At 44.5% G+C, this 20,486-nt stretch overlaps 1 protein-coding gene across 4 annotated transcripts in view; it reads left to right on the forward strand.

The window, feature by feature from the left end:
* Gipc2 (GIPC PDZ domain containing family member 2) overlaps positions 1–20,486 on the forward strand; it is a 183,475-nt gene that overhangs the window by 55,911 nt on the left and 107,078 nt on the right. Inside the window, exons 4-7 of one of the 4 annotated variants that reach the window (XR_776613.3) lie at positions 566–672; positions 4,866–4,947; positions 7,479–7,751; positions 14,428–14,503. Coding sequence is in view for 3 of the 4 variants with exons in the window: in XM_010605211.3 (XP_010603513.1) it covers positions 566–672; positions 4,866–4,947; positions 14,428–14,573 (335 nt within the window). In the remaining variant the exon portion in view is untranslated. Of the gene's footprint in view, positions 1–565; positions 673–4,865; positions 4,948–5,296; positions 5,338–7,478; positions 7,752–14,427; positions 15,024–20,486 lie in introns of those variants that run through there. The other 3 variants (XM_010605213.2, XM_010605211.3, XM_033758207.1) reach the window with 3 other exon arrangements.

Raw genomic sequence — 20,486 nt, forward strand, 5'->3', positions numbered from 1 at the left:
ATGAGTATTAAGTAGGATTTTGTACATGAAGCATCTAGCAGAAGATTGAGACTTAAATATTACCTCGAGGGGGGCCTTGGTCTCTTCCCTCTACCAAGACATAATTCTCTCCCTTCTCCATGCGCTGGATGAGGCTGAACTGTCATGGATGCTTTCCGGCTACTTACACATCTTTACTCTTATAATAAAGCCAACTGTTTTATGTTTTTTCCCCCTTTTTGTAACATCCAGCCTTTCTTTTTTCTTTTTTGGTACCGGGGGTCAAACTCAGGACCTTGTGCTTGTGAGGCAGGCGTCGGCCTCACTGAGCTGAATTCTGGGCCCCATCCAGCCTTTCTTATCTGTATTTCTCTCTTCTTATTGTAGTCTGTATCACAGAGGCTCTCGTATGAGGATAAGGGATGACTGGTGAATTTCTTTTGCTTTAGGTAATTCTTTAAGAAGAGATGTCTAGGCAAGACTTTTGTATAGTTTTGTGAAAGAAACCACATTAGCTTCTACAACAATCTCTTGGAATTCCTTCTGAATATAGATCTACCTTTTCCATTTCATTGTATGTTTGCAGAAATAGGACCAAGATCAAAAGCTGGAAAGACGTCGGCAGAAAATATTGGTACTGCCAGAGGAACGCTGCGCCTGAGGTCGCAGGGTCCTGCCACTGTGGAAGAAATGGTATGTTATGTGCATTTGGTCCTCACTCTGCTTGGAAACCTACAGTTATTCATGTTTATTACAGCTGGAAAAGCAAAACCATAAGGTTAAACAAAATGCCATTTTTTCTGATCGAAGTATGGACTATGTAAAAAAATTAAAATAAAGCAACTAAAGCCAGGAGCAGGGATACATAAAGGTTTTTGTTTTTTTTTGGTTGTTTTGAGACAGGGTCTCACTACATAGTTGAGACTGACCTGGAACTCACTATATAGCCCAGGATGCTCTCAAACTCACAGGGATCCTCCTGCCTCAGCCTCCCAAGTGCTGGGGTTACAGGCGTGCACCACCACGCCCGGTTTAAGGAGCTTTTGATAATGGGAGATTATGTTCCTGAAGTCCAGCCTTCTCAGATGAAATCTTGTAGCTGCCTTGAGCTTTCTCTTTTGCACCCCCAAACTTCCATCACAGATCCCCAAGGATTGGCCTGTGATCAACCAGAGTCCCACAGCCCTGGCCCCAGGCCCCCTGGTCCCATCTTGGACCTCACAGTTAGTTGCCTGCTGTGCTGTCTCTTGCCCCTTTGATCTGCACTCAGCCCCGCCCCGGAATCATCCTCCAGAAACACAAGCAAGAGAGGTGATGTCACTCTCCTGTTCGCAGCCCTCCCACGTCACTCAGCAGATAGCCAGCATCCTCGGAGTCCCCAGCACAAGCTGCCGGCACGTTTCTTCTCCGATCGCTTCTCCCCTGCTCTCCCCTGGCTCCGTGTGCTTCAGACACATGGGCCTCCCCACTGTCCCCAACCTCTCTGGAAGTTCCGCAGGGTCTTGGTTCTCCTGTCACCACCCACGGCTGGCTGCCTTGCCTTCGGCTTCCTGCCCATGTGCAAGCTTCTCTGCAGACCTTTTCTGGGTGTCCTGTGTGCACCTTGGTTCTCTCTTCCCCTCCTGCCGCTCGGTCTTCATTTTCTTCAGAGCACTGAAGACTGCAGGACCCAAATCTTTGTTTGATTTCATCTGTTGCGCTCCTCCTTTGCTTGGGTCTTGCTTACTGCACCCACACACTACGCGATGAGTCAGACGAATGTGAACCTGTGCTGAGTTAATGAATTAATACTGGGTTTGACTTAGCTGGAGGAAATCAAGGGTTTCTAATTTGTGTCTGTGCTGAGGTCAGCATTTGAGTGCAAACAAAAAACAAAAAACAAAAAACCAGGAGAAGAGCTAAGTAGAGGCAGAAAGCGGGGAGAAGAACACAGCAAGGTTGGAGGCAGCTGCAGGTCTCCTCTCAGCGTGGAGACGGTGGTGATGACGTGGTCCTGGGGCCCCAGAGGCTGGGTTCCTGTGGCCGCACAGGCCCTGGGCCCCTTGGGTCTCTCCATGTGAAAACTGCCTCAGGTTGCTGTGTTTTTGAAGAGTAAGAGGGCAGGAGTCAGGGGGACAGCTAAAGGCTCTTTGAGAGCAGGAGCCCAACCTTTTTGGGTGACAGCATCCAGGATCAGGCAGGCGTGGGCCATTTGTTAGAGCTGACACCCACGGGCCCAGGGTGTCCTGCAGAGTGTCTGAGTCACCAGAACAGGGACCCTTCCGGAGGACCCAGGGGGAGACTCTGAGTTGGGGAGAAAGGACTGCTCTGGAGGCCAATGGCAGCTAGGAGGCCTGGCCAAGCCAAAGGCATCTTGGGCGTGAGATCTGAAGAGGTCTGTGCAATGCACCAGGGCCGCACTTACTGCCTGTTCCAAAGCTTCACACTTCCGGTTGCCCAGCACACTGCCTGGTGAGTTGCCTGAGGCCTGCGCCATCTCTGGCCGGAATGACCAAGCCGACGTAGAAGAGAGGAATTTGTAAGGGGGTGGACGCAAAGTGGGAAGGACTGGTTATGGGAGCTGTGCTAGCCCTGCTCTCTGCCAGAGACTCAGGAAAAGTGAGCAGACTTAAGACAGTTTGCAGAGGAGGACGGTGGCTGGGGAACCCCACCTTCCTTCAGGAGCGCACAGTCACCCCACAGCTGACAGGAAGTGTTTGTCAGGCACCCCTGCGTGTCAGGGTGGAAAAGAGCAATTTAAGATCTATCTGGGAGGTAGGAAAGATTCAGAAATATCCCCAAATCCATCCTTGTTTGCATAGTCTGTTTAATTAAACTGGTCAGTTAAAAATAGCTCATCATGAAAGCGAAAAGCTGGTTTGGTGCTAATATTAAATATGATACAAACGACTTGCAATCTCATTTCTAACACTGAAGGACTGGAAGGACTTACAGGCTTTGAAACAAATCATCTTCTTATAACTTGGCACAGATTCTGAAAACTGAAGCTGTTCCGTGTGCGTACCCTGAGCTCGAATCATTGTATTTGTTGATCTGGGCCCAGGCCAGGTGCTGGTGACACAAAAACGAATAAAGACCTTGCTCCTCCTCTAAAGGGAGAGAGGGATGAAAAGAAGCTTAACAGAAATAGGTTTCCGGATACAGTGTCACAGAGAAGGGGTCGATGAGCTGGCGGGGAGACAGAGCAGGTCCTGAGTTTCCCTCCCAGAAATGATCACGTGGGACGGAGGTGGGGAGCGCAGTGTCCCAGACTGGGGGAGCTGCTGAGGTGTCTACAGGACTGGGGTGTGGGGTAGCAGGGGGCCTGGGCATTAAATAGTCTGGGTCAGGATGTGAAAAGGCAGGGAGTCCCGTGGGAGCTGCGGGGGGAGCCACACCTCCGGTGCTGTGGGAAAATCCCTTGGGTTGTCGGGCAAAAGGGATTGGGAAGGTGGTAGAAGGGAGGCAAAGTAAGAAACCTCTGCCCGTAAGGAAAAACGAGGACCGGACCCAGGCAAACAGATGCCGTGGAGAAGAGGCCATAGGGCATGAGCTGCGCGTACAAGGTACGCGAACGGCAGCGAAGTCAAGAACGATGTGTGCGTGTTACTGGGCGTGTCCTGTTCTTGTACAGGGAGTATGAGCTCAGCGGCGAGCGCTTGCCTCCCATGTACACAGCCCTGGAGATTCCATGATTAAAAAAAAAACAATAAAAGAAAAGCAAGAAGATTGTACGGATACCCTCAAGGATAAAAAAATAAATTTTTGTTATACATGAATAAAATAGATAATTTTCAGTCAGTTTGAGGACACAAACCAACATGTAATTATGACGGCATTAAAAGTAGTGTGGGATTTTCACAACCTCACCATTCGGTTCTGCACTCGGACCCATCGGTGAGTATTAAACATCTTTGGGGCAAGTCCTCATTAGCTGTGAAGTCATTTAAAACCAAGAACTGACATAATGTGCACATAGAACAAGACTCACTAAATACAAAACCAAGATTTTTAAAGATTATCAAAACATACCCAATCTTTTATTTTTTCTAACTGAAATTTGTTAATAGTTTTAGAAAGAACGGAATGTTTTAGCATCACTACTATATGAAACAAAAGCTACTTAAAATATTTCACCACTAACTTCTTTTTCCTTATAAAATTTCCTCTTTGGCAGTGTTTTTATAAAAAACTCGATAGACTGATTCAGCAATACATGTAATTTGTGAAAAATACGTATAAGTGAAGTTAAGTAAAAATAAACAATAGGAGTGGGTACGGAGACAAGCCACGGGGAGTGGAGGCCTCGGCCTGTGCAGGGAAGGCACAGTCCTTGTGCTGGTGCAGGGGACACCTCCGGTCTCGTCATGTTTGTTTGTGTCCGTGCTCCGCAGTCGCACGGCCTCCTTGCCGCCCCAGCAGCCTTGGGTGCGCAGACTCATCTCTGCCTAGCTGTGGCCTTCTACTTACAGCTTACCCGATGCCCGCTCCTTGCTGAAAACCCAGCTCCTAAGCCACCTCCTTTCTGAAGTCTATCCCGGGTCTTCGAGATGTAAATTTACCTCCTGCCCCGTGGTGGCTCCGTTACCTTTCACGGCCTTTAAAATTGTTCCACAGGCCTTCATTTTTACATCGGCGTCACCATCTCCATACTTAGCTTCTTGGGAACTGAGTGCCTGGATTTCTGTTTTTGAATCCACAACGTTTGATTCTGACACCAGAAGTAAGATTTACCGTATCGATTTACATTTAGTTAGAGAGCTCGTTCTGCATAGATTTACACTGAAATGAGCTGCAGACCATCATCACCAACTGGCTCTAGATCCAGTTTCCTCCTAGATGCGCTCTGATGACCAAGAGCTTCCTCATAAAGATGTTACATCTTATTTCTCTTTTCTTTGATAAAGCCTTCTGAAGCCAAAGCAAAGGCGATTGAAAAGATTGACGATCTTCTTGAGCTGTACATGGGAATTCGAGATATCGATTTAGGTAAGACTGTACTATTTCATTTTTAAAAAATTTGTATTTATTTAAAAATATTTCATTAGCACACTTTTGTAGCACATAATGATTACATCATTTGGGGAGTTGGTGCAGCACAGTCTCTCCCTGCCCCTTCCTGCATCTCTTGGTCCCTTTCCCCTTTGCAAAAGTTTACTATTTTAATTTTTTTTGGTACCGGGGATGACAACTTGGAACCTTGCGCTTGTGAGGCAGGTGGCGGAACCACTGAGCTAAATCCCCGGCCCAAATGTTTACTATTTTAAAAAGTCTCCTTACTCTTACTTATGAATGCTTATTTAGCCTTATTTACATTTAGAGCCAATGTACTTTTTAGGATAAAACATATTTGTGGAGTATGAAAGAAAAGAGCAAACAAAGATATTAGAGACTGATGAAGACCAGGTCTTCTCCACCCAGCGGTGTGAGGTGCCAGTACCAAGCCTGCTTTTAAAAATCTTGGTTCTTAATCTGTAACCTGTGAGTAATCATGTCTCCTTCAGTCTGGTTTTTGTAGATTAAAAATATATGAAAATAATTTCATGAAAGATGCATATGAATGTTTTTGTTTGATTTACTGTATTCACACTGGTTAAACTGCACTTTTATGATATGAAAGTCAGGCACCATTTACTAGGTTTACTGAAACCTTCTGAAGAATGAATGAGAAATACACCAAAAAAGGACACACTGGACACATTACTGCTAAGGACTGAGCAGTTGAATTCCTGTGTGCTCCTCGGGATCATCGTGAGGGTGTCAAGGTCCGGATTTACCAGTTAAGACTCTGCCAGTTGCACACGACTAAAAGCAAAAACAAACAGAAACCCTGACTCCATCTGGTTCCGGGGGAAAAGGGACATCTTGGTTCTTCGGTGACATCCATAGCCATGCTGTCCTGGAAGGTGCCTTCTCTCTGCTCAGGCCCTGTGGGTCCCCACAGTGCAGGCAACCCCCAGGGAGCCGAAATGCCAGCCACAGCGCCATCTCCGTACCCACTGGGTAGCAAGCGCGGTGGGCCTGGGTGTGTGGGTCTTTCAGCCAAAATGCCCAAGACGGCACTGCAGGCCCCTCCTGATCACAGGGGCTGGGCCGCGTGCTCTGCCTCTGGGCTGGAGTGATGAGATGCAGGGTCGGGGCAGGGGAGGCCGGGGGTGTGGGCCTGCATGGGTGATGCACGTGTGTGTATGCGAGCACGTGTATGCATTCGTGTGTGTGCATCTGGATCAGGTCCTTACATTTTTTAAAGTCAAGGACTTGCCTGTTTACCTGCCAATTGTGCCTGTATTTTTTTTGTTTGTTTGTTTTTGTTTTTGTTTTTGGTACCGGGGATTGAACTCAGGTCCTTGCGCTTGCAAGGCAGGCCACCGAACCACTGAGCTAAATCCCCGGCCCGTGCCTGTATTTTTTAGGGGGTCGGCCGAGTCTGCTAGGCAGCACCCTGCCGCTGAGCGGCACCCGGAGACACCGGTTAGTAGCCCTTGAAGCTCATTTTTCCCTTTTGTGTTTCCCCTCATCTCCCACTTTCCTTACAGAATTGTTAAAAGGCAATATTAAAACAGATTTACCATAAGTTCATAGTTGGCCTCTACTCGTAGTTCCGGAGCTGGGTAACGCATGTGCTCCGTAAAATAGGCCGGGCGGGCGTTCGGAAGGTTTGGGGTTTGGCCGTTACCTGCCCGGATTTCCCGGAAGGTCAGGTGACAGCTCCCCTATGGCTCTCCAGGGGCAACTCCAGCCCGAGTGGCCCCATCTGGTCTGGTCTCTTGGGTGTCTGCAGAGCTAAGTCCAAAGCAGTAGCCTCCTATCCATTTTACTTAGCAAAGTTTAGGCTTATATTTTTCTTGCCTGAACTTTTAAAATACAATTTCTATACTGGAATGGACAGTTTTGGTCTCTAGTGGAAAAAAGATCGATATACTGTTTCCTGCCCCTGAAAGAAAAAGTGCAAAACTTGCACACACTAGGTCTTTGCTTCATGTGGGTGAGAAGACAAATGAGGGGATTCTGTGGGAATGCAGCGTCTTCCAACTTCTCTCCCCAGAGCTCTGGAAGTTAGGGACCTGCTGGATTTGCACGAATGACCTGTGACAGGTGTGCATGGAAGTGAGGATACAGGGGTTCAGAAGTGAGAGTGCTCTGAAGCTCAGATAACCAGGTGGTGTGAGTTGGACAGGTCATGTACTAGCTCACCTTCTGGGCGCTGACTCTTCCTCCCAAATCCTTGTGAATTAATCGGCAATCCCCTTGGAGGGTTACTTATCAGCGTCAAGTCCCTCCACCTGACATGAAGTCATTACCATTGGACTTGATTAGCAGCATGATTAGTGGCTTAGGGAGGTGGATGTAAGGGATTAGTTGGAGAGTGTCAACTGTTATTAAATTAGGAATTTGTATTATTCAGACACGATTAGCAAGAAACACAAATCAAAATGTAAGTCTAATCTAACAGACAAATGAATAACTTACCTGTGTACCTAGATTTCCTGGCTTTCTGAGATGTTATTTTTTTAATGCAGATTACATTGACCTGCTATGGTGAAGCTCTTGATGTCAGTGTGTATTAGCACATTAAAAACGACCTGGACATGAAGTACTTAAAATGGAACACTGTACCCCAAATGGATGAGGGTGTATTTATTATTCAGCAATGGAGTACAATGCAAGTGGATTTTTGGCAGGAAGTAGATCTGTAGAAGTGCTTCATTTTGGTTGGAAAGTAAAGTTGTGCTTCGTGACTTTTCAGCCAGCCAATGTCAGCTTCAGTTGCCTTGGGATGTCATCCACAGGAGGTAAATGAGTTCTGGAAGATGTTGAGTGTACAAGGCCTTATACGGCTCGGCCCAACTTACTAGGAAGGTGGCCTGTAGTTCTCCTTGGGAATATTTACGGCAACTGTGTAAGTTCACACAGAACTACAGTGATTGCTTTTTTCTCTCTCTCATTGAGTTTATTGGCACATTTTAGGTATACAGTACAGTTACATTCATCACTGGGATCCTGTACCTTCATATGGTCTTGGCTCTCATTTTTTTCCCCATATCCCTGAGCTACAGTGATTTCTAATGATATCATTTTGGGAGTTTGGAGATCATATGAGCAACGATTTCAGAATTTTACAAGTTGTAACTAAGGGATTCAGAAATGTGTGGAAAGGAAATTTGGAGTGTAGTTTCTCAGCCTTTTTCTTATAGAACCAGATCATTAAAAAGAGTGTATGATAATGATGCATTAGTAATGATAACTGCATTTCTTCCAAGAGTCATTTTTTAAAATGAGTGCAGAACAGTGTGCATTACAATGAGTCATCTTTCCGAGATACGCTCCTGAGAGGTACGTTCTGCAAGTGCTGTGCTTTCAATGTCCGACGCATCGGAGGGTTGTTTTCAATGGGCTGCGCTTTATGAAATCCTAAGTGAGGAAGAGCTTCCACGGAATGAGACAGTTACAGATTTCATAGTTAACCACAGCGAGGACTGGTCTTTAAATCCTGATGTTTGCCATTTTGTAGATTTGAAAACTGAGATTTAGATAAGTTTGGCAACTTACCCAGGCAGTGAGCAAGTTAAAAGCTCAGATTTATTTTACTTATTTTTTTTTTGGTAGCAGGGATTGAAGTTGGGACCTCGTGCTTGTGAGGCAGGCGGCGGCAACACTGAGCTAAATCCCCGGCCCAAAGGCTAAGATTTAATTCTGTGACTTTGATACCAATATTTTAAACCACAGAATAATTTTAATCTCTAAAATATTAAAAAGCTTAAATGGAAATTATATATTGGTCTATATCACCAACAGGTTTTTCGTTAATAATTTAAAAAGTTCCGGATGATGATATATATAAACCATTCTCAGAATGGCCACTAGAGGTCAGCACCTAGCTGCTATATGTGGCATAACAATTTAGTGGAATTGTTTTTTGTCAGATTGTATTCAGGTATTAATTGCCCCCCGCCCCGTACTTGGGACTGAACCCAAGACCTTCTCATTGAGATATATCCCCAGGCCTTTTTTATTTTTATATTTTGAGACAGGATTTTGCTAAGTCACTATGTTGCCTAGCCTGGGCTTGAACTTGCAATCCACCTGCCTCAGCCTCCCAGTGTGCTGGGATTACAGGTGTGTGCCATCACACCTGGATAAGTATTAAATATTATTATTGTATATTGTAGATCTATTACAATCAACAGATAAAAATCATGTTAGCAGCTATTTTATGTTAATGTGATATAACTTTCTAAATCATATTTTACTAACATTTCATTGGCTTTTCTCTCAATGCACATATTTCTTTTATCAATAAAGGAAAAAATTATGCATTCATTTCTTCTGCAAGGATTTTTAAAAACTATGTTTATACTATGTGCATTAGCAAAAATTCATAACATGTTCCTACGTGTTTAATTCTTAATTTCTTTTTCAATTTGTTCAGCAAATTTCTGGCTTAAAAAAAGATTATGAAACACTGTATTACATATAGTGTTTCCAACACAATTTTTTTGAGACAGGGTCTCACTGTGTAGTTCAGCCTGGACTCGAACTCACTATGTAGTTCAGGTTGGTCTTGAACTTGAAGCGATCCTCTTGCCTCAGCCTCCTGAGTGCTAGGATTACAGGCGTGCACCACCATGTCTGGCTCTCCAACACAATTTTGAAGTTGCCTGATTGGTATTTTTTTGTTGCTGCTACAAGATCGAGTTCTAAGTCTTTAATAGCAGACCCCAGCATGACAGTTTCCTCACGGTAAACACTGGGAAGTTTTCCAGAGACACTGAAGTCCTGAATTCACAGGAAGGGTGAGTTCTACTTTAACTGCTTTGAAGTTTTAGCTTTGGGGCAAATTATTACCCTTTAAGCCTTAATTTCCACATCTGTAATTAAAACAACCACATACAACTGTCAAAGCATCAAACTAAATAATGTGAATAAAGCCCCTCTCACATCATGCACAGCGATCATTCTTAGCAATGATCAGTAATAATTATTACTAGCTTAAAAAAATTTTAATCTTGCTTAGTACATGTCTGCAGTTCCTAATGGTTACATTGTCGCCGACGAAACACCTCAGTTATTTTTCCTCTCCCATTGCTCTCCGTGCTCCCGGTGATGACCGTCGTGGCATAGCAGGGGACAGTGTAGGACTGGACCACTTGGGTCTGCACAGAGCCCTGAGCGAGCGCATGCGCAAAGTAGGTGCGTTGCAACCGCAGGATCTCAGCGCTGGCGTTTTAAGCGGGGTTTTCCGCATGAGATGGCCGGGAACCCGGACGCGAGACCACAACCTAGGGCAGCCCAAGTCTCAGTGAGGAGTGGCTGGGCTCGGGGCACCAGACAGTGCTGCTGCGGAACGCTCAGAGGCATAAACAACTCTGTACTATGTGTGTGTGTGTGTACGTACAAGAGGGAGGAAGGACAGGGAGACAACAGTGAACAACTACACTTCTGACACTGTTTTTTCCAGTGTTTAAGAGCGTCAGGTATTGTGTTTCTCCCTCTGAATACGCTACAGCAGGGTGGCGAACCTGTGGCACACGTGCTGCAGTGGGCACGCAGAGCCTTCTCTGCCCGCTTGTGAGCTAAGTCAGCCTAGCAGCTGAGCGTCGGATGTTCAGGTTTAATTGCAGGCTTGGCACTTTGTGATAAATAAGTGGTTTTGGGTGGCACTTGGCACACTTGTCTCTATAAGTTTCGCCATCCCTACTCTATACGTTTTCCTATGCCTTTTAGCTGTGTGCCTATTTGTTCCTGTATTAAATTTCTCCTCCACATATCTCAGCCACAAGTCAGTCAGTTCAGTCGTTAGGTAATTGTCTCAGTGAATGCTATTTGTAAGGCTTATGAGAAATAGCTAAAATATAGATTAGGGGAATTTCTGAGCCCCAGTCTTGCTTTATCCATACTTAATATTTAAGTTTGGATGCTTCTCTTTTACATACTAGCTACGGGACCAGAGTTCTGGGTTTCACTTTCACTGATGCAGGCTAACTGTGGAAATACAAAAAGTAATTAAGTTTAATCACAACATCCCTCCTGTCCCTACCTGTCCATCAGCACTTGAATTCACAAGCATTGCATCAGTTAGTATGGGCAGAAAAGATTACAGTAGTAAGAGCCTTTGGAAAGTGATTCTGTAATTGGAGAGAAAATACCTGCACAACAATAAGGTCACTACAAAGCCATGTTGAACATGCATTCAAAGGTCTTATTACTCAACTGGCAGTGGTGATGCACACCTATATTCCCAGCACCCTGGGAAGCTGAGGCAGGAGGATGCAAAGTTTAAGCCTAGCCTGAGAAATTTAGCAGTTTAGTCAGACAGGGTCAAAATAAAAATTAAAAAAAGGACTGGGGATACGCATATTACAGTGCAAAGGGCCTGGCTTCAATTCCCAGGAAAGGAGGAGAAAGAGAGGGAACCAGGGACGGGGAGGGGGTAGGGAAGGGGAGGACCTTATTATTCAAAGTGTCGCTGGGGACCCGCATCACCTGGGAGTTGTTGGAGATGAGAATCTCAGAGCTGCTGTTTGGCCTAAGTCCAGGTGACCGACTTGCACATTTACAGTGAAAAGCAGAGGCTTAGAGGTTTGGAGACAGAGGGCTTGTGGAGGGGAGAGCCTGCGAGGTGAGAAGGGATTGCGACTTTGGAGCGGTGGCTGGGAGCAGCCCGCTGCCGGTAGAGACAAGGCCCCCATGGCACTGAGTGGCCGGTGTGAGGCTGAGGAGCCTGGGCCTGGGGACCCCAGGTCTGACCTGAGCGGCAGAGCAGGGTTGGAGTGTGCGGGGAGGCTGATGCTACAGGGATGGGAACCAGGAGGAGCCGCAGAGGCGCTGTGGGGTGCTGTGAGGTCCCTCGGTCCCATCACCTAGTACAGGGGCTGTGCCACAGGAGGAGGAGTCTGATGCCCTGTGGGAGGGGCTGCCGCCGAGGCTGGTGACAAAGGCGCAGCATGGTGGCAGTGGAGACCAAAGGAAAGGAGCGGGTGAGAGCTCCAAAGGCGCAGGCAGGGGATTTGGGTTTGCATTCGGCACCCAGGCTGGAGGACTCGAGGAGAAAGGTGACAGCCTGCTGGTGACACTGGTGACCGCGTTAGACAGGAGGAGCTGCAGTGTGGTGGCATTTGGTTTCTGGAGCTGCAACGTGAGAGGCCAATGAAAACGAGGGAAGAACTGGCCACCCTTTACCCGCCAAGGGGCACGAGGGGCTCACGAGCGAGGCTGGGCTGGAGGAGAGGCTGGGCTGTCTGTCACCACTCCGCAGGTCCTGGACGAGGTCCCCAACTCCCACGTTCTGAAGAGGCGGGGGACTCAGATGAACCTCCAGGACTGTGGGGGATTCTGAGGAATACTGATAGACACAGACTGCTTCCTGAATGCTTGGTCGGTCTTTGTCTGCCTGCCTGTCTCTGTCTCTCTCTCCCTGATTTGTTTGAGACAGGATCTTACTATGTAGTTCAGGCTGGTCTTGAAATGACAGACATACTCCTGCCTCAGCCTCCCCAGTGCTGGGATTACAGGCATGTGCCACCATACCTGGCAGTCTCTTTTCGGACAATGTGAAAGTGCAGTCTGGGACCAGTTTTCATCTTTTTTGGAGCTATAATTATATATAGTTATATGCTGAAAGAGATGAAGTACTCCCGGTAGACATAAAGGATTGATGAATGGCTTAGGAATTACTTGCTGGAATAGAGCTAAGCCCATGAACATATTATAAGTCAGGCACAGTTTAACTGTATCAAACAGCACTCAATTCCAAATAAATTGCACTTAAAAGGAATTTTTTTCTCTCCAATTTGAATTTTTCTACCACATTTAAGGCTTTCTGCATATTCCTCCCAATATTTTAGTGTGGTAGTTTTTAAACATGTGGCACAGCTGAGGAGTTTCTAATGAAAACCTTTCCACCTGTCACCTAGGTTTTGCCGTTAGGGTTTCACCAGGAGGCTGGCGGTGTTACTCAGTGGTACAGTGCTTGCCTAGCACGCAGGGGGCTCTGGTTTCCATACCCAGCACAAGAAAAACATTTTGAAAAATATGTTTGGTACCTGCCTCTCCATTTATCAGTACTCTGTATTATGTAAATTTTATTAAATATTGTAATTGTGATTATAATATAAAGTTTACATTCACTCTTTCAGTACATATTAAGACAAAAATATTTTCCCAAGGTATGACAAATTACTCATAAACATTTAACTTGATTTAAAAATACTTCAAATATTTCTTCATGCTAGAGGTAACTTGAAGATCCTGCATTTTAGTTTTTTTAAATACTTAGATATATCTGTGTGAAGTTCTGTTCTGTTTTTAAGTTTTATTTTATTTTCTGTGCTGTGGATTGAACTCAGCTGTTACTGCTAAGCTAAATCGCTAGCTAGTCCAAGATTTTTTTTGTCATTTCTTTCTTTCTTTACTTTTGAGACAGGGATTTGCTCAGTAGTCGAGGCTGGCTTGGAACTATGTAGTTCAGGCTGGCCTCAAACTCACTACGTAGCTTAACCTGGCCTCAAACTCATGGCCATCTGCCTGCCTCGGCCTCCCCAATGCTGGGATCGCAGGGGTGTGCCACCACACCCAGTTTTGACTTGGGTTCTATATCAAAGGTATCTCATCGCTTTTGTACAAATATTCCAAAATCTGAAAAAGAAACTGAAATCTCAAATGCTTCTGGCCCAGGCATCTGGGATGAAGGACACTCAGCCCGTATGTTGCTGGTACCCACGACTCCAGTTCCATGGGTGTCTCAGTGCTGGGGCCGCTCCTCGCTCCCCTCCCCACGCGCAGCTGTGCGCCCACTCCCGCTGGCCCTGGACGCCCTTCTCACCTTGCTGGCTGGAGGGCAGTTCCCAGTCCCAGGTCTCGCCCGCAGCCCACTTCCGGTCTGCGCACCCTTTCTGCAGCCGACTTCCGGTCTGCAGGCCCTTTCTCGCGCTTCCTCCCAGGCCGGCCAGGACTGGCTCTTACCTGCTCCTCAGAGCCCAGGGGATTTAGCCAAGGAACCGGACCCTGAGACTCATCCAGAAAAATCACACCAACTTCGATTAGTTCAGCCCTGACCTGGGAGGAAAGGAGCGGCTGGACCATGTTCCCCCGGCCCTGGTCTTTCCCTCTGACCTAAGGTTCTTCGTTTAAGTCAGAGGCCCTGGGGGACGCGGCAGACGCTTCCCCGGCGCAGAGGTTCCCCTCCTTGGTCCAGTCCACGCAGGGAGGCTGCAGAGGCCCAGCAGGTGGCTCCTGGCGGGGGAGAGGACGGGGCACAGGTGCAAACCTGGTGAGCTGACACTGTCAAAACACAACTTTGCTACCTGGATAAGTGAGCCTGGGCATCTTCTTACTGTTTCACGTGCACCCAGAATCACACGTGTGATCCGGACGCAGGTGACCTTGGAAGGTCATTTCCTGCTGCTGTTTTTCTCAGTCCTCCGATGGCTCTCTCAGTTATGATTCGTTTTTAAACATTGTCATCAACAGCTACCACGATGTTTGAAGCTGGGAAGGACAAAGGAAATCCAGACGAATTTGCTGTCGCACTCGATGAGACTCTTGGAGACTTTGCGTTCCCGGACGAGTTCGTCTTTGACGTTTGGGGAGCCATCGGTGATGCCAGACAGGGCTGATTTTGACGTGCACGGTCCAGCTCTGGAGAAATGAACCATCGTTCTTAAAAAGAGAATCGCAACTCTGAAGAACTCTCTTAGATGACTTTATGAACTCTGGTTTAATTTTCTGTGTGTGGAATACATTCTTTGAAATATAATTTTGATTTCTGGATGCCTCTTCAAGCAGCTCCTCATGTGGTATGGTTCAGATAAATCGCCTAAAATGTCAGTCTCAATATTCATTCAGAGGCCTTTAAAGGGAAAATTTAAGGCATATTTCCACACAGATGACTTTGATCCCCATCAACACACCTGGGCTTCGTTTTCCACATTGAGTGATTGATTGCAATAGCTTTATAATTTTTTTGTTTGTATGTTTATTTTGCAAAATCTGAATGTAATAAAAATTAGAATTGGTGTATGATTTATCTCATAACATCTCAATTTTGTTATATTAGCTTGAGAATATGTTCAGAAAAAGAAATATGAATTACACATTTTTTAAAAAAGCATTTTTCAAATCCACTAAATAAGGGAAAGAGGATTCCATTGGCTGTTTTTTTTTAATGACATATGTTCTCTCTTTATAAAAAAATTGTCCTGTTTTTTGCTTCTTTGTAATTGTTCTTAAAACTTGTTGAAATCTGTTGTGTGTGTGTAATTGTGTATGTATAAACACATGTTTATGAGGCAGCTCTTAAAATATTTCTTTTTTTTTGTTCAATGCTGCTTTTATGTTATCCTTTATAAGCACTCCAGGGAAGGTTTTGTAGTCTTTGCAGCATTTTTCTTTTGAAAGATATTTTGAAAGATACTTTCTTTTGGAAGAAAATAACTGTGTTTGAAGATTTTTTTTTTGCGGGGGGGACTTAAGCAATAATCCTTTTCAGCTTTCTAAACTTTAGAGGAGATACTATCAGAAATAGATTTGCCCTGAGGGGAAATAAAGGAGAAAAGGCAAATGAGCAAATGTATTAGTGTATTATTTTAGAGTTCTAACACACTCGCTCTAAACCTTACATTGTCAAGAAAATTGAGGCTAAATGACAGTCTTATCGCTCTTATTTGACATTTTATTGATGCAAGAGAAATAGAAATGAATGGTTTCAACATAGATTATTTAATAAGGCAAAGCATGGTGCAACCAAGTGTCCTTCTAAAGTGTTAGATGAAAAACGCTATGTGCTGCCAGTGTAATCAGAAGTAACAAATAACCTGTAAGAGACGTGTTCTAGGAAATCGGAAGAAGTGCCCTTTTCCTGCTGGGTTATTGCTTAGATAGCTCTTTTGTTTTCTGGTAAAACTTTACTTTTAATGCTCTCCACTCCCCTGTCATACAAGCCTAACCTGATAGGCTTTGTTTGATGACTTTGAAACTAGTGTGTAACAAAAGTGCCTTATAGAATATGGGTGGTTTTCCAGTGCAGGCTGTAATTTGTTGGTATTAGTTTGGTGGCTTTTCTTCAGAAATGCCAAAATACCTGTTGAATGTTAATATTGCCTCTCTTAGAAGTAAAGAAAGAGCTGATGGTTTTAGGAATGAAAAATTATTGGATGATTTAGGAGGCCCACAGAAATATTTCAGTTTAAGAAACAACAAAAATATAAAAATTTTGGCATTAGCATTGGCAATGTTTCATGTTTTTATTATTAATTCATCTTTTTTGAGACAAGTTCCTCTTCGGTTGTCCAGGCTGGCCTCAAACTTGCAGGCTCAGTTGATCTTCCTACGTCAGTCTCCCCGGGAGCTGGCACGACAGCTGTACCCCACCATGCCCTGCTAATTGCTAATTTGTTTGTATTGATGGATGTCAGTTTCTTGTGTTTTGAGGGCGTGCCAGAAGACGGAAGCTTGGTGCTGTTTCCCTATGGTTTATGGGATGTCATCTTCACAGTGACCTTTCTAGAACTTTGACATGTAGGGAACCAGTATCCATGTCCAGCTGTAACTCTAGCAGTCCACTGTCATTACCAAGATGCAGCTGACCCAGGTGCTTTTTGTACTGATAGCTTTTTCCTTGAAATGTCCTTACCTCTTGATTCCATTGCTAAACTGATAATGAGGCTAGCTTCTTGTAATTTTCTTCCCATACCCCCAAAAAAACGTATATTTGTGAGCTCTGTGCTGTTTTGCAACTCATGGTGCATACAAAGGAGCAAGGTCAAATTTGAGTTCAACACGTGAGTGTGACAGTCATGTACTCTCCTGCTGCCATCATGACACAAATCGGTTTTTAAAAAACATTCCATTCTGTTGGCACCACTAAATTTTCAAGACTCTTGTTCTGTGCTGTTTCTTTTTTCCATGGAGGAAGGTTTTTTTAAAAATTTGTTCATGATTTTCTTCTGTTCGGACAGCGTCTTCTTTCAGGGGCACCAAAGAACACACCATGCATTTTCTTGGATTGTGGCAGAAAATGCAGATGGTGATTAAACCTTGGGCTCAGTGGGTCCTGATCAGATGTAAAAATTCCCATGATTACAGACAGGAATATTTTTGGCTTCTGTGATGCTTCAAAAATGCAATTATATAATTTTATGATGTAAACTCTTTACAAATTCAATTACAGAAGCAGTCATCCGTTGGCCCTGGTTTGGAGCTGCTACATCCAATATTGTTATGTGACAGGTAACTGAAAGGAGATAAGTGAGTTTCCCAAATGTTATACGATGTGCAACATATTCCCCTCTAACTTGAGCAAATATTTTTGCAAGGGCAGCTTCCCTCATTGAGTCCATGTCTAGAGGCTTCCTGGTCTCTTGTGGTTCTCATTGTGTCAGTCCAGCAGCAAAATGAAATTCATCTGCAATTTCCACATAAGGGTTCTTCTAAATAGAGCACAGCTGTCCACCAAAGCTGTAAAAGATCGATCGCATCACAGCCCTCACATTCTCTGTGACATCTAAAGCTCTGTGGACACCAGTAGCATTGCTGTCCCGCTCCTGCATGGACGAGGTCAGAAGGCCAGCTGAGTGTCCTGCCTGAGTTGAGGTAGGACACGATGTCCGCTCAGGCCTGAGCACCCGTATCCTGTGTGAAAGGTGTACTTATCTTGACACAGGTTGAAGGAGACATCAGAGTAATCACAAGTCCTTACACATGCCATGGTTGTAAAATGGACAAAATAGCACAGCTTGTCCCGCATTATTACCTGAAAACTTAGTTCTAAGAAATGGCACCCAGTTCTTGTCTGCTGAAGATGAAAGGTGAATATGAGATCCTTATTTCAGTTGGAGACAGTAAGTCTCTAAGGCTCAGGATATTTTCCATCGCCATAGATGTTTTTCTGGCAGTAACAAAAAAGGAAAAATTCAGAAAATATTTCCAAAGGTGGTTTTGAGTAAATATTTCATATTTTGAGCTATTTGTGTCATATAATGGTATTGACTATTTATGGATAATATTCTACTTTTCTGGGGAAAATATTTTTTTAAAATAAAAATCAAAGCATATACTTTAAAATATTTTTTGAGATTGAATTTTGGGAACCTATTGATATCTGAAATTGTAAATTATATGTTGATACTGTTTAGAATACATTATTTCCTGTATGCCTACTCACAAATTATAGATTTAGTCAAATGTTGATCAAAAAGCAAATTATTTGCTAACCTATGATTTTGTAACATTTCTTACATTTAAAATATGCCTCCTTAAATAATTTTTTTTTTCATGAAAAAAGGGATGAATATTTTGTCATTAGAATGGTTTGGAGTTTTAATAATTTTAGACTTTTAAACATTGATTAACAATATATGAATAAAATGAATAACACCATTATTATTCAGGCCTTTATGTTTTTAACATGTTTTTAGTGTACTTTTTTCTTATTTTGTGTGAGGCATAACCTCTCTATTGTCATAAGCTGTTTCAATTATATGGTAGAGGTTTAGTCTGGGTATGCTTTCTCTTTTATTCTTTCATTCAACAAATTTTGTTAGCAAAGTTTCTAAACAGTCGTGTGGAGAAGTAGGCAGGAGAACTATCATCCCATGGTTCGTAGGTAGTTACATCTTTGGGGATTATTATCTTCTTCGTATACTTTGAAGGCCATATCAGAGCTGTTAGAAGTCCATAGAAATGCACCCTAGTTTCAAACATTTGGAGGTTTATCCGGGAATCTGCATTTTGACCCATCCGCCAAGCCATGCTAGTGGGGGTGAATCATAAATTATTGCTGCAAAGTCACTGAAGGCCATGGCTAAGCACTAGGGTGAAAGATTCAAGAGCCCAGGCTGGATCGAGGTAAGCAGGGACATAAAGGAGATTTCTACTGCAGAGAGAGAAGTGGTACATGTGGAGAAGAACTAGAACTGATAGTAAGGCTATTAGAAAATGTACAGTATAGCTGAGTTTTAAAATGTACCTGGGTGAGCTGGAAGAAATTGTTGCCTTAGTGAAGTAGGCTCCTCCTTGATGGAAAATCTCTGGATTAATCCACTTGATGGCTCTACCTGGTTTACATGCAGTGTTTGAAGCTCACTGATGGTACAAATAAACACTGGCTGTTTACTTCCCCTTGTTAGATATTTTATCCTTTGTTAGTTTTGCTGAGGATCCTCTGGAACAATGGTTTCCTAAGAACACATTTGCTTTTAATAGAATGGAATTGTGAGGCTCGATAAGAAAAGTGGCCTCTCTGGCAGCAATTTCGATGGCTGCTATCATTTCGATTGCGGAAAAGCCAAGCTTATAAAGATGCTGCATGAGTTCTTGCATAGATTTTCTCTTAATGAGCATCCCTTCACGTAGGGGTAGGTATTGAACCTCTTTTGTGCTTTATCATCTTATGTGTCATCGGAATGTATTTGGGAAAGAATTTTCATGAATTTTGAAAATTACGGGTCTAATGAATAAAGTGAGACTTGGAAGGGTGGTGTCTCTAAAAGTTAGAATTTATACCCCCGTGTGGTTCAGACGGGTTGTTATATACATCATTTAGTTTGTTTTAATGGCTTTCCAGAGATGAGTAAACAGAAAAATAAAAATGAAATAAAACCAAAGACTGTTTCCCATAAAACGAAACACCCTTTTCTGCAGTGGCACTGGAGGACAATGAGGAAATGAAGTCCCCTGCCTGGAAGGAATGGTGAAGAATCGTGAGCTGGCTTAGCCGCAGGAGAAGGGGGCCGGGACTCTGTAGCCGTCTTCCGCAGGTCCCTCCCTCCTGGGATCCCTCTGTGACTCACTGCCTTCATCCCGTCCCACTCTACCCTCTTTTCTTTGGTGGCCCTTCCGTTCCTGTGGCTGAAGTATCCTTGTCTTAATGGCCCCAATCCAAAATCTCCTATGCAACCCTTTCTCAGGGCTGCGGACTGAGATGTTCTGCCGCTTTTTTGAGCGCTCCACTTGGTTTTTCAAAACTTTCAGGTCCAGGATGAAGCCTCAGCTTTTTCTAGAGAGTCTTGCTTTCCTCAGTGTTCTCTGACAGAGTGGCATCGAAATTCACCTCACTCTTCCTTCACCTGCTTCGCTCGTTGAATTCACCAGCAGGTCCTTTTAACCGCGTCTCCAAGAGTATCTCCCAGTATGTCAGTGTCTTTCCAGTTTCTCCCTCACCTCTTGATCGGCACTTGTACCTCGTCTGGGTGATTCAACCAGCCTGCCTGGCCCCCCTTCTGTGCTCACCCTCCTCCAGTGCAGGCTGCAGGGTGATCCGAGCACTCCGGAAATGTCTGTGGCCGAAAACGTGAATGTCTCCCTTTTTCCTTCTCTGGAGGTGCCTGATAGTGAGGCCTTCTGTCGTTAAGGGGCAGGCGTCAGTGTTTGCACGATTCACCTCTGCTGCTAAAGGGCATGTGGAGTCTGCTGTGAGAGGTGGAAGGAGGAGGAGGAGGCGGAAATGAGAACGTTGGCCCATGTAGACGAGAGGCTAGAAGGAAGTGTGTGTGTGTGTGTGTGTGTGTGTGTGTGTGTGTGTGTGTGTGTGG

The sequence above is a fragment of the Fukomys damarensis genome, unplaced genomic scaffold (assembly GCF_012274545.1).
Source record: "Fukomys damarensis isolate Sample0158 unplaced genomic scaffold, DMR_v1.0_HiC HiC_scaffold_33, whole genome shotgun sequence".
NCBI classification, from domain to species: Eukaryota; Metazoa; Chordata; class Mammalia; order Rodentia; family Bathyergidae; genus Fukomys; species Fukomys damarensis.